This window comes from Ricinus communis, chromosome 4 (genome assembly GCF_019578655.1).
Source record: "Ricinus communis isolate WT05 ecotype wild-type chromosome 4, ASM1957865v1, whole genome shotgun sequence".
Classification (NCBI taxonomy): Eukaryota; Viridiplantae; Streptophyta; class Magnoliopsida; order Malpighiales; family Euphorbiaceae; genus Ricinus; species Ricinus communis.
The window spans coordinates 13,933,906-13,951,634 of NC_063259.1; the positions used below are offsets into that span (position 1 = coordinate 13,933,906).

Here is a 17,729-nt window from a genome sequence, read left to right on the forward strand (position 1 = left end):
GTAATAAGATGTTAACTAATTGTTGGATCATTATATATTTTCTAGACAATATTTATAGTAAATATTTAACTTTATTATACATTATTAGAATTTAATATTATTATTTTTAATATAATATTATTTAATTTATCATATAGCGCCGTGCAAATGATTTATCTAATTTCATAATATAATTAATTCCATGCATGAATACAAAATGTTTCATTATTTCATTTGATTCCTTCTTTATCGTATAAGATTCTATTGTAATTATTATGGTTCATAGATTAGAATAAGTTGGGATAATTGCATATCAAGGGTGCTTAGCTTAAGGCTTGTATGTGATCCTCTTTCGGATGAATACTATCAATTCTTTTATTTTTTTTAATATTTATAAACTATTTTTTTATTTTATATTTTACATAATTTTTTTTAAATGAGTAATAGTTTACTTTGTTTAGGTAAATACTATTTATCTTTTATTTTTTTATTTAACATATTTCTTAATCTTTATAGTATGTTTATTGCACTAAAATCGCTCTTGCATTTTGAAAGATAATACATAATTAAAAGACTAAATTTTTAAAAAATATAATTTAATTCTCAAATATCTTATTAAAATTATAATTTGTCACTCACAAAATCAATGTAAATCAACTATTTTATTTCTTATTTATTCAATGAAATAAATATTTATTAAGGTTTTTTTATCCAAAAAAAATATACTAAGCACAAGCCAAGAAAAATATTGTTATAATATTTCATGCTTGCTCTTAAAAATCTCCAACACCAGCTGATTTTTGAATAGAAAAGCTCATGATAGAAAAGCTCATGAGTCAAACTTAATTTATACTATTTTATTATTTTTATAATTAAAATTTCAATGTTGTTATTATTTTATATTATTAAATTTAATAATAGATATGAATCAATTTAATTATTATGTGCTTTAAAATTAAATAATATGTTTAAATAAAGTCTTAATTTTTCAAATGAGGTAAATATTCAAATTATATTGACTCGCTCCTAATATTGAATAAATACCTAAGTATGTTTTTAAAACCTTTTTATAATTAGTATAACTAACTTAAGATGTATTAGATATGACTCTTATGAATAATAAAATATTATTCTAAAAATATTAATCTAACTGCATATTCAAAATTTGAACTTGAAATTTTAGTTATATTACAGTATACTTAATTATGAATTTAAAAATATGATTCATGATTTTAGCCTTTTCGGAATTTGCTATTGGGTTATTAAAGTAAATATAGAATTCTTTTTATTCTTTTATTTAATAAGCCATTCTTTCTATAAATTACTTTTTTATTGGATCAAATTTCTTTTAAAAAATACTATTTTATTTATTTCTTTTCAAAAAGGTTTACTTATAAATTTTATATTTTTTAATAATTTTATCCAATCATTTTAAAATTTTAAAGTAAATATTTATATTTTTAATTTATTTTTAAAAATATTTTTCAAAGATAATTTTAAAAATTTTAAGATATGAAAAATGATGTAAAAAATCGATTGTAATTACTAAAAAAGTAACAATTATAAATTAATAAAATAATTTATTTTAAACTTAATAATATTGACTATTAAAAGTGCTACGTAATAATTTTTTTATTAATCTATTATTTTTTATTTTAATAAAAAGAATTGATTTGATCACTGATGATAAAATTTTAAAAATTGTTGTTGAAAAATATTTTTAAAAATAAATTAAAAATATATATTTTTATTTTAAATTTTTTAAATAATTGGATAATTCTATAATTTAATTAATAATTAGTTTTTAAAAATTAAAAGGGTAACAAAATAATTCAAAAAATAATAATGATAAAAATTATCGGGACGGAACTGTGAGTTGAAATAAAAAAAGTGAATCATGAAAGTTTTCCCGCGTACCAGACTGCCCACACACATAATACCTCGACAAAAGAACAAGGCTGAGTTAGTGGCGAGGTGATGGCGGAGTGTTCCACCTCCTCTACAATGTCGTCTTCTCTTGTTCCTCTTTCTTCTCTCTGGAATCTGCCGTCTTCTCAGATTATATCAATTTCCATTCTCTTCTCTTTCTCTTTCTTTTCTTTTCATCCTTCTCCTTCCGCTGCCAACAATTCACCACCATGAAGTCTTCCGCTGGAATCCGCAGCCTCCAGCAGGTTTCTCTATTTCCTTTTTGATTATTGCTGAAAAGAAAAAAGAAAAATAGTCTGAAGCATACTATTATTACTGTTACGTTTTTTATGTTGTTGGTGATAATTATAAATTGTCGTCATTGTAGAAATTTAGAATATTTGTTATTCATCAGTCGATATATATATATATATATGACTTGTATTAGGGTTTTCAGAACAGGAATACTCTTAGATTTTTATTCATCAGTCGATATATAATCATACAGGTGTTTGTGGCTATGTGCTGCTAGCTAAATATGGAATCAATATCAACTGAGACATTAAGTTGGAATTTGTTTTTAAAATTTCTCTAATAATGCCTTAATTTCTTTTAATCAGTGTTAAAAGAATTTAATCTAAAGGGCTGAAGTGGGTCATTGAGCACACTGTAGTGGATACTAGCATTTGCTGCTATGTTCTAATAATTTGGCTTCATCTCTTCTGAGTATTTTGCAAGATCTTTTTTTCTTTTTGAGTTGCAGGAACCATACATCCGTACCCGAGAGAATCCGTACTTTACTGGTTTACGAAGAGGTGATATTGCCTCTAGGAATCAGACTCCTACATTGGACTTTCAAGGAAATGATGCAAGCCGAAATATTTCTCGGACAACATCAGAGATTAGTCATGCAAGAAGTAAAGATTTTATTCAAGATATATCTGAAAAATCCAATGACTCACTATTAGAGGACTCTGTCTCAGATATTGTTCTGAATCCCATTCGGCAGTCTGCATCTGGGAGGTTGTCAAAGATCTCTTCAAGTTCATTTGCATTTTCAAGTTTTCAATCTGATACAAGCTTTGAGTTGGGTGATGATGCATATGATTCAACTAAAGAATCTAGCCCCAAAACATCCGAAGCAGCTGAAGAGTGTCAAATTGTAGCTAGCCAAACAAGACCTGTAACTGAAAAGTGTTTTAGCATGATCCATAGCAAACAAAACCTGTCCAAGGTACCACTTCCTCAGTCTGCTGCATCATTCTATAATGGATTTTCTCCACAAGTTGAAATTGTGGAATCATGGGAAAGCATTACGAGGCTAATTCTATATTTAAAAGCCAGAAGAAATGATGTCCGTGCCGGTGTTCCTGGAAAATTCTTGCATGCTGTAATTGGGCAAGATGTCTCTGGTAATTTCCTTTGATCTACTCCGATGAAACTTCTCGGTCAGCTCCTTAATCTTTCAAATTCTTTTCCTCCCAAATTGAATAACAATGTTTTGCCATTTTGCTAGAAGAACTTTTGTGTGTATGGACTTTGTCTACCAGGATTAAGTTTATAAATGATCTTAGAAGAGAATGAACAATGTTTACAGATTATAGCAGCTAATCCTCTTCATCAAAATTTTTCTTTGTGATAATTTGTAAAGGGAACTATTATTCTTAAGAACCACTTCTGCTTGGAGTTATATAACTAGAGTATGTTGTATCTCAATGATTAGAATGTTTACTCCAGTATCAAACCTCTTCTGGAGGTCAGGAAAGAAGATGTGAAACCCAAATGAAAGAAGGAGAAGAAGAAGAGCTATTGAATTTCGTAAAATAAATTACCGTGAAGGTTCAGTGTGTAATTACAAAGTAATGCACACTCTTGTCCTCTAAAATATTGAGAATCATATTTGAGAGATATCTTGGACTTGAAGTGTCCTATAAATTTCAGAGAGAGAGAGAAAAAAAGAAGAACCAAAAACACTAAGGATATCGAATTCTTTTTTCCACTGGCAATTTATTTTGAAGGACATGCTCCTGAAATTATGATCTGACTTCTTGCAGATGTTGGATCCATCGTCTCAACCATCATGTATGCCTTCTACTTGAATAATACACTTGAAAGTGATCAGTTATGCACTATACCAGTGATTAATATTAAAAGGACAGACCTAAGCTCTCGTGCCGAACTAAAATGGTTGCTGGATTCATGTCAAATTGACGGGTCATCCTTAATTTGTGTAGATGAGGTATGTACTTTGTTGGACTAGTAAAAAATTTACTGCTGAGTGTGAGTAACATATGCATTGTGCATCATTTAGGTCAAAGATATCCCAAGCAAACATGCATAACCTACTGCTATCATCTTACTTTTTCTAAACGATTTGACCAAAGAGAATGAAAATATATACATTGAAGTATCTACTGAGTTTTGTACATCTCTGTCTATCCTATGTTCAAAAAGGGCTTCAGATTTTAATGGTTTTCAAGACCAAAAATTCCTTGTATGCTGTTTCTTTCTGAAAAGTCCAAGTAATTAGCAAATCATCTCTATCACAGAGTCTTATTGGTCATTACAATTAACTGATCTGTTTTATTCAATAGTTATGTTTTCCCCTTTTTATATACTTTTCCCATGTTGCCAGTAGGTAACTTATAATTCTACATAAACTCATCATACTGCCTTGAACTCAAGTTCTTTTCAAAGATCTGTGAGTTTTTCTCAATACTCTATTATAAGCATATTGCCTTTGTACTGGTTACATGATCATAATTTGATTTATTTAGTTTATATACATTTAGCAAAGCCATTTCTTGCTATAATTCCTAGTCATAGACATATGACTGAATATTAACTTCAATGTGATGAAATAGACAAAATATCAATGTTTCTCCTTTTTCATGGACTTCTGGAATTTGTAGAACTTCGGACTAAAGTTTAGGGAACTTGTTTCTAGTAAGATGCCGTGTTCTAAGTAATAAAATGTTGGCAGATTGACCTTTCATATTACAATCTGTTCGGGAGCCTCAAGCTAGTTCTGCTAAATGGAGACAAGCTCCCAACCAAACAAGAGGTAATGATTTGTTGAAATAACTGGCTTCTATTTTAATTATGACAAACTGAAATGCTCGACACTTATTGGTTTCTATGCTTGATCAGGCATTAAAGGGAGCAGTAGTTGAGATATTCAATTGCAGAAAGGTGTATTTTGTTACTCAAATGTGGCTAACTTGGAGAATATTCTTGCTCTTTCCAGAAATTTACAATACTAACGCACATTATATGTCTACCTGTGTTGCAGGATGAATCAGTATACCCTGGGGTTGAGAAAATTACTGTGGGAGAGGTACTGTACTAAGTGATGAATCTGCACTAAGCTGCTTACATTTTGGAAACCATTAGGAACTAAACAGACGAGCTCTATTTTACCATTTTATGAACGAAGGATAATGCTTTAGGAGATTGACCAAATTGAACAATTACTAGATCACTCTGCAGGATTATCTAAATGCTATTCTGTTTAGCAATAAATATGAAGCTAAGAAAAAAAACTACTAAAAGAGCATAAATATCAGCAGGATATCGTACTTCGTATAAATAAACAGGGTCAAAAATCTAAAACAAAGAAGCAATGTAATTCCTCTGATGCTCTTTTATTAGGTTCCCTAAACTGGGATCAGGAGCTACACCTGTCTTCCTTCCAGACTTCCACCAACAGGTGGATTATTTTACTAAATGAATAAGTCTAGACACATATTTTAATTTAATAAATGAATAGCTTTCCGGATCCTGATAACTAGCAGTGCATTTCAACATTATCTTTAGAGCATTAGTCCAAAAGTAAAGAGTTTTCAATGGATAAATGTCAGGAGGGAATCAAATACATTGTTTTAAAATGTAATTAAACTTGACAATGCATCTGCAAATGTTATTTTCCATCCATGCTTTCATTTTTTTTTTTTTCCTGCTATTATCCCAATAAACCACTATGGATTTTCACATTTACATGTGCTCAGGACTCCTCTTGCTGCACCCTCATTGCTGAAAAGTTTGCACTGACTTCACCTGAGATTTTGGCTGAACAAGGATTCAGCAGACTTTTGGTAATTTTGCCTCTTTCAGTCTGAAGTTTCCAAATGTTCTTTTATTCTGCTCCATTTTCTTATTCTGCATAGTTTTTGACACTGGACTTTATATATTCTACAACAGCAATTATGTAAACCTTGCCCCATGGTTTTCCTTGCATATCTTAGCTTTATCATATTAATTTAAGTAACTCTCTGAAAAAAATCATTTCCTCTTCCTTAGAGTCTCGTATACTCTTTTCTTCTGGGGTTGAGAACAAGTGATAGTCTTGACTTCTGAAGTTTGGACTAAGTATCTTCTTTAGCATTCAAATTTTATATTATTAGTCCTTTTATTTGCATGCAGTTGGCAGGCATCCTCTTGGATAGTGGAAATCTGTCAGGTCCACATTGTACAACTAAAGACAAGTACATGGCTACATTATTGATCAATGGTGCTGGTCGCTTTGGCTCCAATGGTTTTTACCAACTATGTATGTCTACTTTGTCCTCGACTTCTATTTTGTATCCAAAGCTTGCTGCTTTTTCCCAATTTGCACGTATGCAGCATTTTCCTATGCTGAAACTTTCATTTCTAACTTATAGAACGAAAGTTTGTGTATGCAGTGCGATACAAAATGTATGATGTCTCTGATCTTAAAGTAGTTGACATATTGCGGAAGGATTTTAAGAAGTGGGCAAGAGCAGGTCTGGACTTTCTCTTAACTTCAATCACAGTATTTAAAGTGAAACTGGTTTTATGATGCTACAAGTTCTTATTGTTATGGCCATATGTCACCTTTAAGTGAACTGTTTGCTCATTTTGTTTCTTATACATTGTTGTGGGATGATACTCTTCTTCATGTATGCAGCCTTATGATTCACTTGTTCTTTTACCAGGTAAGCTTGATAATGCTGGTTCGAGATCACTGGTATCATACATTGGGATGAGTTCTATTGGCATATCAATTGAGCAACTTCTTTCTCATCAGAATAGCTCCACAGAAGAAATCAAATATTTCCAGCGTGAGTAAATGAATCTATAGTCAGCATCAGAGTCTAACTTTATGAGTATAATGTAGCCTGTGGTGATTTTATAGTAACCTATCTATTGTTTTTTTTCTTTTGATGATTTTTTAGAGTCTTCTGGTCCAATTTTCCTTTCATTAAATAGGTTTGTTTAAAGGGAGTTTCTTGCTGGTAATCATGCTGAAACAGCATTTGTATTTGGCTAGAAGTTCTGAATTTGAATTCTTTTGTGTACTTCTGAAGCCAAATTCAGCATGCATTTAACTGTTTGATACAATCATGTCTCACTCATCTAGATTCATTTAAGGCAAGCAAAATTAAGTTGTATACTGATAGATTTGGTAGCCTACCATCAATGAGTCCATCATTCTATTAATACAATGATTGTATTATGAGCTGATTTTCGAGTAAATTGCTTTGTAATATCAAACCTCTGACATAATATTTAATTGTCATCAATGCTTTAGTTTTTTTTCTTGTGATACTAACATTTTTATTTCTATTTTAATTTAAGGTACCTACTATTGTTTTAGCCTAAATTTACAGATGTGATTATTGAAAATGAAATAAATTTTTTTAATTGATTCGGCATATTTAGAATGTTGTCTCACTAATAATTTATCCTACTAAGCACGTGTAACTTACCTTTAAATTTTTTTAAATTACATATTTAGAAGTGCACCTCGTGTGCTTAGTAGAATAAACTATCAGTGAATTGGTATTGCTGATGCAATAAATTAATTAAAAGCATTTCATTTTTTATGATCATATCAATAAAAATAGGATGGAATAATTATAGGTATTCTAAATTGAAACATAAATAATAATATTAATACTAAAAAATTTAAAATATTGATAGCAATTAGATATAAGGTCTAAAAATTTAGTACCAATGGAGCAATTTAGCCACTAATTTCATATGACTAAATGAGATCTGTGTCCTGACAGCAACTTTTCGGTTCATAGTTAGACTATAATCTTTAATAGGAAGTAAAGGTCATAACTCGAAATCTGATAAGAAAAATAATTGAATGAAGTATGTCGTCAGTGCAACAGTATAGGGCATGCATGCAACAGCACATTTTTTTGTCAGAGTTTATGCTCTTTTCAGGTACATTTGCTTAAAACTTATCTGGACATATTGCTGACTATTTCTCTAATGATCTGTTGTGAACTGTCAGAGTTGGAGAGACTTCGGCTACTCATGATTGTATCTGGGTATTACGATTTGCAGAAGAACTTCAAGGTCTGTTGAAAAATTATGGGTTTTCTTTACCATTCTGTTTATTTTATTATTTGGTATCACATAGGTCCACAGAGGCTTGAGCCAAACTTCTATACAGAAAGCTATCTGATAAAATCATATTTTGGATTATCGTCAGATCAGTAAAACTATATATGCAGTTCAGATACTGTGGTGTTATCCAAATATGCATCATAAGCTCCAATTTCAGTTCCATTTGAATGAAATTCCCCATCAAAAAGAAAATGTACAACAATTATACCATATTGTATTTATTATGTTTTCTTGTATTCTTTATTCTTCTTTAAGAATATATTTTGAGAACAGAACAAATATAAATTGCAGCACCATTTTGCAATAGAGAAAGTGGCATTGCTTACTCTTTACATATATCTGTGGTGTTTTTTTTAGAGAGAGATACTGGTGACTGCCGAATCAGCGGAGCTTATGAAGAATCTGCTCTTGTTCTTGAATTCAAATGCCTTGCACCTGCCACTCAAAGTTCTCCATCAACCAGGTTAGTTTTCCTGCAAAGTACTTCCTTTCAATTTCATAGGGTTCGTAAAATTTAGTGCTCTTCTGCACCTAAAAGGAAAACAATTATGTACAAAGCAAAGGTTGTTAATACCAGTTGGTAGTGGTTGGGAATGGTAATGTTTTGGTACCGGCCCATTTAGGTGTTTCATTTAAGTTTATATACATTATATATGAAAATAATTTACATTAGTTAAACATATAAATATTATTAGGGTTTTATTAATTGCATCTCTATAATAGCATATATATATATATATATATATATATATATATATATATATATATATATATATTTATTAAAGGAACTTTTCAAAAATATTCTAAAATCAATAAAAATATTATTTTTACTTTGTAAATTCTTTTTTTTTCAAAAATATTGTTTTTCTAAATTTTTTAATCAAATTTACGGCGTGATTGTTTTTTAGTTGTTTTATAAAAAAAATCAAAATCGTATTTCTGATATTTTAATACAGTAAAAATAAAATAAAAATTAAAAGATACCATAAACTTGATAAAAATAAATAAAAAATACATATATTTTTGAAATTTTTTTATTAATTTTTAATTAATTAGGTTAATTTGATCAATTTACTAATTTAATTTAATAATAAATAATATTAATAATTCATTATGTATTATTCTATTTTTAAAGTACGGCTCTTCTATTTGATCATTAATATAATTAAATCTAGTTTTAAAATACAGAAAATATAAAACATATTAAACTAGGTCAATTTAACTAAAATATTTAATTTGGCATTAGATGGATAAAGATACTATTGGGTCTAAATTATAAAGACGTTAATTCATTCTATATCAATTTGTAATAATTATTTTTTTATTTTAAATTTAATAATTTTTTTAATTATTAATACCCATATAAAAAAGACTAGTTATCCAAAAAAATGAGGATGCATGCATTGGGGTAATGGTGATGCAGGTCTTAAAGATGAGATGAGGGTATTTGAGATTGACAAGATCACATCAAGGAAGACTATTGAGCGTCTCCTGGAAGAATTTACTGCTGCATCCAAAGGTTAATCCTGTTCGTGAGCACATGCAACCCAGCCCACTTCCCATCTCTCTAAATCAATGGTGAAGAATAGGTCTATTCTAGAGAAGAGCTTTTCCACCCTTGGTTGTAGGGTTTTTTCTCAAACATATTTTGCTGCCATTCTGTGATTGAAAAATTAGTCTAAAAGATTGTTGACTACTCTCGATGTATTACATCTAATGATTGGATAAAATATTATGTATTTTGAGTAAAGAAAGTAAGTTATATATTAATTTATTTAATATGGTGGCGTGTAATTTACTCGAAGTAATCAAACTATTTTGTGCTGTAATAAATATATATATTTTTTATTTTTTATTTTAAGCATATTTCCTAGGTAAATGCAAATAAATCTTATAATAAATTGGATGTTTAAAAAGCATATTTGAAATTTTTTAATTTAATAAATTATTTTTCTCAAATCTGCTTTTAAGAAAAGTATCTATTAATCTAATTTTTGAAAAAAATAATTCAAACTCAAAAACTCATTCAAAATTTAAACTTAAAAACGTTTTTTTAAAACTCAATGTGAAATTCACTCTAAGTCATAATATCAATAATAATTATACTATGACCAATAATATTTATTGATTATAACATAATATAAATTATTATAATACATAATAATATGCATGTACATATAATATTATATAATATAAATATATGAATTTTAACTAGTTAAACCAAACTTGGATCATGAAATAAAAATCAAACCGAGCCTAAAACTAAAAATTGAAAAATTAAGAATAAAAATTTGAAACTATTGGATTGATTAGTCATGTTATGGTTTGATTTTTAAGCGATTTTTTTTATTTAATTTTGATTGAAATAAGTTTTCATTATGTTACTTTTATTTAAAAGTTATAAATTAATTTATCGTTATTATTTATATTTCATTTATTTTAAATTTATTATAATTACTCCCACTAAATCTTTCAATTTATTAAAATATTTTAAACTAATATGTATTTAATCATTAGATATAAGTTCGGAGAGTAAATTGATTTTTTTCTTATTTTAATCTTGGAGATCTTTCTAACTTTTAATTTTAATCTATGACTATATATATATAGTCTAACATGTTTTATAGCTTTATAAAGCTTGGCATTTATTGTACCATTTGTTGAATGTTATGCTTGTTGTCTCATCATTAAGGGTTTAATATGAACAATATTTATATCCAACCATTTAATATATAGTCATAAAGTTTTTCTATATATCACATTTTAGAGATCTATATGATATTTCTTAGAAGAAATATTACAATAGATTTTCAAATTGCTTAGACAAAACAATTGAGCAAATAATTTAATTATTAAGTTTAGAGTATCTCCAATAATATTCTTTATATTTACCTCTGTTAAATTACAAATAATTATTTATTTATTTTAACTTATTTTGAAATGCATATGTGTTTCAACGGCACTCTTTATTTTACTTTTTATTTAATTTAATAAAGAGAAATGAGAAAGAATTAGCAAAGTGAGAAGATGGCAGCCTATATATAATGGTTTCTTTTATAATAAAAAATTGGCCTAATTGTTATTTTAATCATATGACCTTTACCGTGTTTTTGTAATTTTAATATGAGCTTTCAATTTTGGCATATTTGGTTACGTACTTAATAAAATTTACAATTTGAATTACCGACCAAATTTTCAGCAATCTTTTACCAACGCGTTAAGCAATTTTTGTTTCGCTATGGTCCGTTAAAATATCAAAATGCCCCATTTCTATTTGGGAAATCCAAAATCGAATAAAAAAATAATCCCAAATTATTCCTCAAAATCCCTAACCTTAAATCAATTACTCTTTGTTATAACCTTAAACTTTTATTCTCTAAGCTAAAAAAACCAAAAGCAAAAAGAGACTGGTGTTTTTGTTTTGCACATTGTCCTTTTTATAATTGGTGCTTGAAAGAGACGATATTGTTGAAAGAGGACAAAAGAACCGAAACCTAAAGTAGTTGCCGCAAAGAGTTGTGGTCCCAATTGATTTGTTCTGTTACGACCATGGCGAAAAGGTAAGGGCTTCATTTGACTTTTTTATTATAGTGGTCCAATATTTTGTGTTTATCTTTATTTTAATATGTTTTTGCAAAGATTGTCTTGTTTAAAGTCAACAACTACTTTATGACTTAGAATAATTTGATAGCTTTAGTAAATATTAGTATTTAACAGACAACATAATTAGGGTTTATTGAGAATAACATTATGCATGTTAAACTTGGAGTGAGACTTTTTTTCATTTACTTCCACCATGGTGGAAGATTAGTGTCTATTGGCAGTGAAAAAGTTTATGCTAATGGTGAAATAAAGCCGAAGCATGGCATTGATCCTGATAGGTTTGGCTATCTTAGTTTGGAAGATGAAGTGAAAAAGCTTGGTTACAATGGGTAGGATAAGTTAACTTATAGAGTACCAGTGGTGAGAAATAATGATTGGTTTCAGGTTATACATGATGATACTGTATTAAGGCAATGCTGGAATATGTTTCTAAAGGGCATGGGATGATAAACTTGTTTGTAGAAGGTGGAAGGGTTGTACAGAAGATAATGCCTATTAATAATGAGATAATGGTTGGTAATATAGCTAATATTGTCAATGAGGTTGAAGAAATTAAATTGAAAGGGGAGTATGAAGGAGTTGATGTTAATGTGGCTTTAGAATGTGAGTGTGACACTGATGAGCCTGATGTGCGTGAACAACCTGCAGAAGATGACCAAGAGGAGGATTTAGATTATAATCCAATGGGTGAAAGTGATACTGACGATGGCCTTTCTGATAATGACCTAGCTTCATATGATAAAGAGTATATGAATGTTAGGCATAATAAGGCAAAGTTTATAACCTATGTGCCTATAGATTAAGCTGCAAAAAGGATGAACATTTTAAGTGGATTTATGAGAAACAAAGTGATGTGAGGTGTGATGATAATAATAGAGTACATTATGATAAGTAAATGTAATATAAGTACAAAGACTCTGAAGGTGATGTTAACTCAGACTCAACAACTGATGAAGATGTAGATAAGGAGGAATCAAATAGGAGAAGGAAGAAAAAAAAAGTTGCTTATGACCCTAAATTTGATCATAAAGCACTAACCTTTGTGCTAGGGTTGAAGATGGCATGCAGTGCAGAGCAGCTTTACAAAGACAAGCAATCTTGAACAGTCACAACATTCAAATTATAGAAAGTAATAAGAACTAATTGGAAGCTAAATGCGCTGTAAGTTGCAGGTGAAGACTACATAGGAGTATGATTCCTAGGAAAAACTCTTTGCAATTAAGACATATCAAAAGGATCATACATGTCATAAAGAAATGAATAATATGTAAGCTACTTCAGCTCGGATTACAAAAAAGTATCTGAATAGATTTAGAAGAAATCCAAATTGGACTATTCAAAACTTAGAAGATGATGTCTTGGAGAAGTATCTTATTTAACTGTCAAAATGAAAACTGTATAGAGTTAAATGGAAGGCACTAGAGGTCTTGAGAGGATCAATATTTGATTACTATGCTAGTTTGAGAAAATAAAATGCTGAGTTGATTAGGGTGGATAAAGAACGCAGGTTTGACTTTCTGTTGGACAATGACACAGTCTTTAAAGCTTACTTTATTAGTTTTAGTGCACTTAGAAAGGGTTTCTTAAAGGGATATAAACCAATTATTGGCTTCGATGGATGTTTCCTAAAGGCTTTTCTAGGTGGGGCCTTACTATGTGCTACTACCAAGGATGAGAAGAACCAGATGCTCCCAATTGCTTAGGCAGTAGTTGAAGCAGAAAATGAGTGTTTTTGGTCTTGGTATCTGAAAATATTATTTGAGGAATTAAATATTACAGATGGTCTTGGATGGACTTTTATAAGTGACCAACAAAAGATGCATGTTGTTAATCTTCTTTACTCTTTTATTAATTAGTTTATTTTATTTCAAATACTAATTGTGCTTAACATATTTAATGTTGGGACTCGTCAATGCAATTAAAGAATTGACACCCTATGCTGAACATAGAAATGGTGCCAGATATGCATATTATAATTGAAAAAAAGAGTACAAAGGCCAAGCACTGAAGAACATGTTTTGGAGGGATGCTAGATGCACTTATGAGGCTGAGTTAAAGATAGCACTTAATGATTTAAAGGTAGAGAACGAGGCTGCTTACAAAATTTCTCAAGAAAGATCCTTCAAAATTTTGTAAGGCTTTCAAATCTACCCTTACCTAAATGTGATTTGCTAGATAACAATGTTAGTGAAACATTCAATGGTTATATAGTTAAAGTTAGGGATAGACCTATAATTGATATGATCGAGGACATCAAAGCTGCATTAATGGAGAGGCAGCACACAAAATTGATGTAAATAATGGTTCAACAAACACTATTTGTCCTAGGATTAGAGCAAAGTTAGAGCAAAATAAGTATAACAGTAGGATGTGCTTTTCCAAGCGAGCTTTTGGGACAAATTCCAAGTAGTGATAGGGGATGATCAGTTTGTTGTAGATTTAAATAAATGCAATAACACCTGTAGATCAATGGAATATAATTGGTATACCATTTGTTCATGCATGTTCCTGTATGCACTTCATGAAAAAAGACCCTACAAACTTTGTTGATCCTTATTACATAGTAGACAAATATATTGAGACATACCAACATGCATTTGAGCCATTAAATAGCAAGAAGATGTGGCTAGATGTCCTTGGAAACCCAATCCAGCTACCCCCCTTTAGAAAAATATCAGGGAGGCCCAAGAAAAGTAGGAAAAGGGCACCTGAAAAGGAGCCTAAGAATGCAACTAAATTGAAAAGGACTGACATACTAATAACTTGTTAAAAGTGCTTTCAAGTTGGCCATAACAAGAGGAGTTGTATTAATGACTTAGTTGAAAGACCACCTAAAGTTAATGTGAGGAGAGGAAGACCACCAAAGAGAGCTGGTGGACAAAATGCAACAACTTCTGCATGCACAACTACAAATTGAACCAGTACAATGGTAGGGACACAAAGCGAGACATCAAGGAAAAAAACTCATAAAATAACCACTAGAAAAAAGAGTCAAATGCCATCTCATGCAAGCCAACTAACTCATCAATCTGTTATAGCAAAAGAAAAAGCATTGGTGAGAAGTGGATATGGTGTAAGGGTATTTGAAGAAACTGGAAACATTTACACGAGGGTAAGCTCTATAACCTATTCATGAAGAAGACATATCATAAAAACATGAATATTGAAATGCATGTTTGTTTTTACATGTCTACAAATGCCACATGATAAGTGAGTGAATGTAGTACATTCTGCAAAGAGGAGTAGCAAAGGCACTATCAACATGTGGAAAGGCTTTTACATCATCAACTGCTCCACCAAATTATGTAAGACATACAACATCTTTACAACTAATTCAGAGTACTACAAGAGGTGGACGGAGTAGAAGAGGTGATGGGGGTGTGAGAGGAGGTAGAACTTCATGAATAAACACAACTGGATGCAATATAAGGATTCAAGAGAGTACGATTTGATAGGGCAATATCTATATTTGTTTTTTAACATGGTTTATAATTATGTATTTTATGTTGCTAGTTATTTATGAACTGGCGGTTTATATGTATTTATGACATTAAATTGGAGTCATGTTCTGATTTTTGTGAGCTGCCTATAGCTCAGTTAGGTCATGTTTGATGAAATGGCCTAAATAGCCAAAACTTGGTTCATTTGCTTCAACATATGAAAGATGTCATTTTGTATTATCCCACTTTTACAACATATAACTTCACTAATAATAGTAGTATTAAGACCGAAATACAAGTCATAATTTCATTACTTCTAAAATAACAGTAGTACATAACTACTCAATACATGCACTACATCCTAACATAACCTAAAGCAACATCAACTTATCTCTAGAACCACCAACTACTTTAAAGAATGTGACGACAAGGAAGCACTATTATCATCAAACCACCTCCCATGTTTTTCCATGCCCTAATTTCTTACTTCAACATTTTCTTATCCTCAATTAGCTGTATTCTCTTATGATAAAGTTGTTCAAGCCTATTCTCCATTTCAACATTCTTCATTGTGAGCTCATTAAGCATTTTTTGAGCTTATTGGTGTTGCTCATTCTTTCTCTCTAGCTCAACTTTTTGCATGTCTATTCTTTTAGAGAATAATTTATGTATTTTAACCTTGCATCTTAGTTGCTTTTGTAGACTACCTTTTGAGCCTTCAACTTGATAAAATATCCCTCTTGAAATTGTGAAATTCCGGATCAAGCCACTCAAAAAATTTACAGTCGTTATAATTTTTAACATGCCATCTAAAGAAACATCTTGCTGGGTTCTCATGGGTCCATGACGTCAAGATGTGGAGCTCGTATACGATGCACACGAAGTTGATATCTTTTGATTTGGTGTTTGATGTTTGATTTTTCAAACATTGTAAAAGTGATATGAGGAAAAGAATGAAAAAAGAGGGAAATAATAAGATAATTCGATTTCTTAATAAAGGGAATTCGATTTCTTAATTTAGGATTTCTTAATTTTCGATTTTGGATGTCCCAAATAGAAATGGAACATTTTAACATGTTTAATGGAGCTGACAATGTGGCATAATGAAACAGAAGTTGCCTGACACGTTGGCGAAAAACTATCGAAAATTTGATAGAAAATTGCATTTTATTAAATATGTGACTAAATATGCCAAAATTAAAAGCTTGTGTTAAAATTGCAAAACACGGTAAAGATCATGATGTAAAAAGCAATTAGGTCTAAAAAAATTATATTAATTAAGTGGAATGTATGCGTTACTTATTCTCTCATTTTTATTCTTTTTTTATTTTTTATTTCTCTCTCTCATTACATTTTTATGATATTTTCTCTTATTTTCCTAGTAAATGAACATAAAAGAAAAATCAAACTGACATTAACAATACAATAAAAAATCTGAAAATATTTCAATATCTTTATATTTACTTCCTCTTTATTTTCTTTTTTCTCTCTTTGATGCAATTTTTTTTCATATTTTCTCTCACATTCCTATCAAACAAATATAAAGAGAAAAAAAGCTAACATAACTTTAACAATTAATCAAAAATTTGAAATTTTAGATTCAATTTACCATTGAGATTCTAACATATCATGATTCAGGTAATCCAATATTTCGTGTGTAAGACGTGACGCAAGGGAAAACATATTTATTAACGAAAACTATAATTTATTTCAAAGATTTGACATACTTGCAAATCAATTTAATGAACCCACACTTTCTCAAAGACTACCCAGAAAAAGATAGCAATAAAAGAATGAAGGAAAATTTAAGAAGGCAATAAGGTGGCTAGTGTGACGATTGCAAGTTGGTTTCTTCCATGGTGGTGGCATTTGAATCTAATTTTCTTATTTTCATTTTAGAAAATATAAATTTCGATTTTTTTGATTTTAAAAAGAAGATTATAGGTTTTTAATTTTAAAATGTATGAGTGTAGAAGAGATAAATATGGGGTAGAGTGAGAAAAGAAAGAGAAAGATGAATGAAAGAGTATAGAACGACAAATAAAGTAAGTGTGGCACATTATATAAAATTTTTAATAAATATTTAATCTTTTCACTTATAACTGATATATCATTTTTCTATTAGAGATTTTAATGAACCATTATAGTTTGATAATATTAAAATTGAAATTTAAAAAATTTAGTATTATGAATTAAAAATTAAAGATTTTTAATTAAGAAACACTTTTTGCCTCCTAAATAAATAGTTAATTTTCAATGTATATGTAAAAAAAAAAATCTTTTAATTAATATTATTAATTTCTATAACTAGTTTTGAAAAATACTTTTATTAAAATTTCTAATAATATTATATTTTTTAAAATATAAAATATAAAATCAATTAAATCTAATACTTATTAGATTAATAATTAAAAAAGA

At 29.4% G+C, this 17,729-nt stretch overlaps 1 protein-coding gene across 1 annotated transcript; it reads left to right on the plus strand.

The window, feature by feature from the left end:
• Positions 1–1,858: 1,858 nt before the first annotated feature.
• On the plus strand, positions 1,859–10,049 carry LOC8260367 (exopolyphosphatase PRUNE1). Its single transcript, XM_002526929.3, has 13 exons — positions 1,859–2,153; positions 2,651–3,299; positions 3,942–4,126; positions 4,871–4,951; positions 5,038–5,079; positions 5,180–5,224; positions 5,895–5,981; positions 6,310–6,436; positions 6,570–6,650; positions 6,843–6,968; positions 8,153–8,217; positions 8,626–8,731; positions 9,692–10,049. The coding sequence occupies exons 1-13, from the start codon at positions 2,118–2,120 to the stop codon at positions 9,790–9,792; spliced, it is 1,731 nt and encodes a 576-aa protein (XP_002526975.1). The 5' UTR covers positions 1,859–2,117; the 3' UTR covers positions 9,793–10,049.
• Positions 10,050–17,729: the final 7,680 nt, after the last annotated feature.

Coding starts and splice junctions, on each gene's coding strand:
- LOC8260367 (XM_002526929.3), top strand. CDS start 2,118: ATGAAGTCTTCCGCTGGAATCCGCAGCCTCCAGCAG. Junction 5,080..5,179: donor AGATATTCAATTGCAGAAAG/GTGTATTTTGTT, acceptor CCTGTGTTGCAG/GATGAATCAGTATACCCTGG. Junction 8,732..9,691: donor CAAAGTTCTCCATCAACCAG/GTTAGTTTTCCT, acceptor ATGGTGATGCAG/GTCTTAAAGATGAGATGAGG.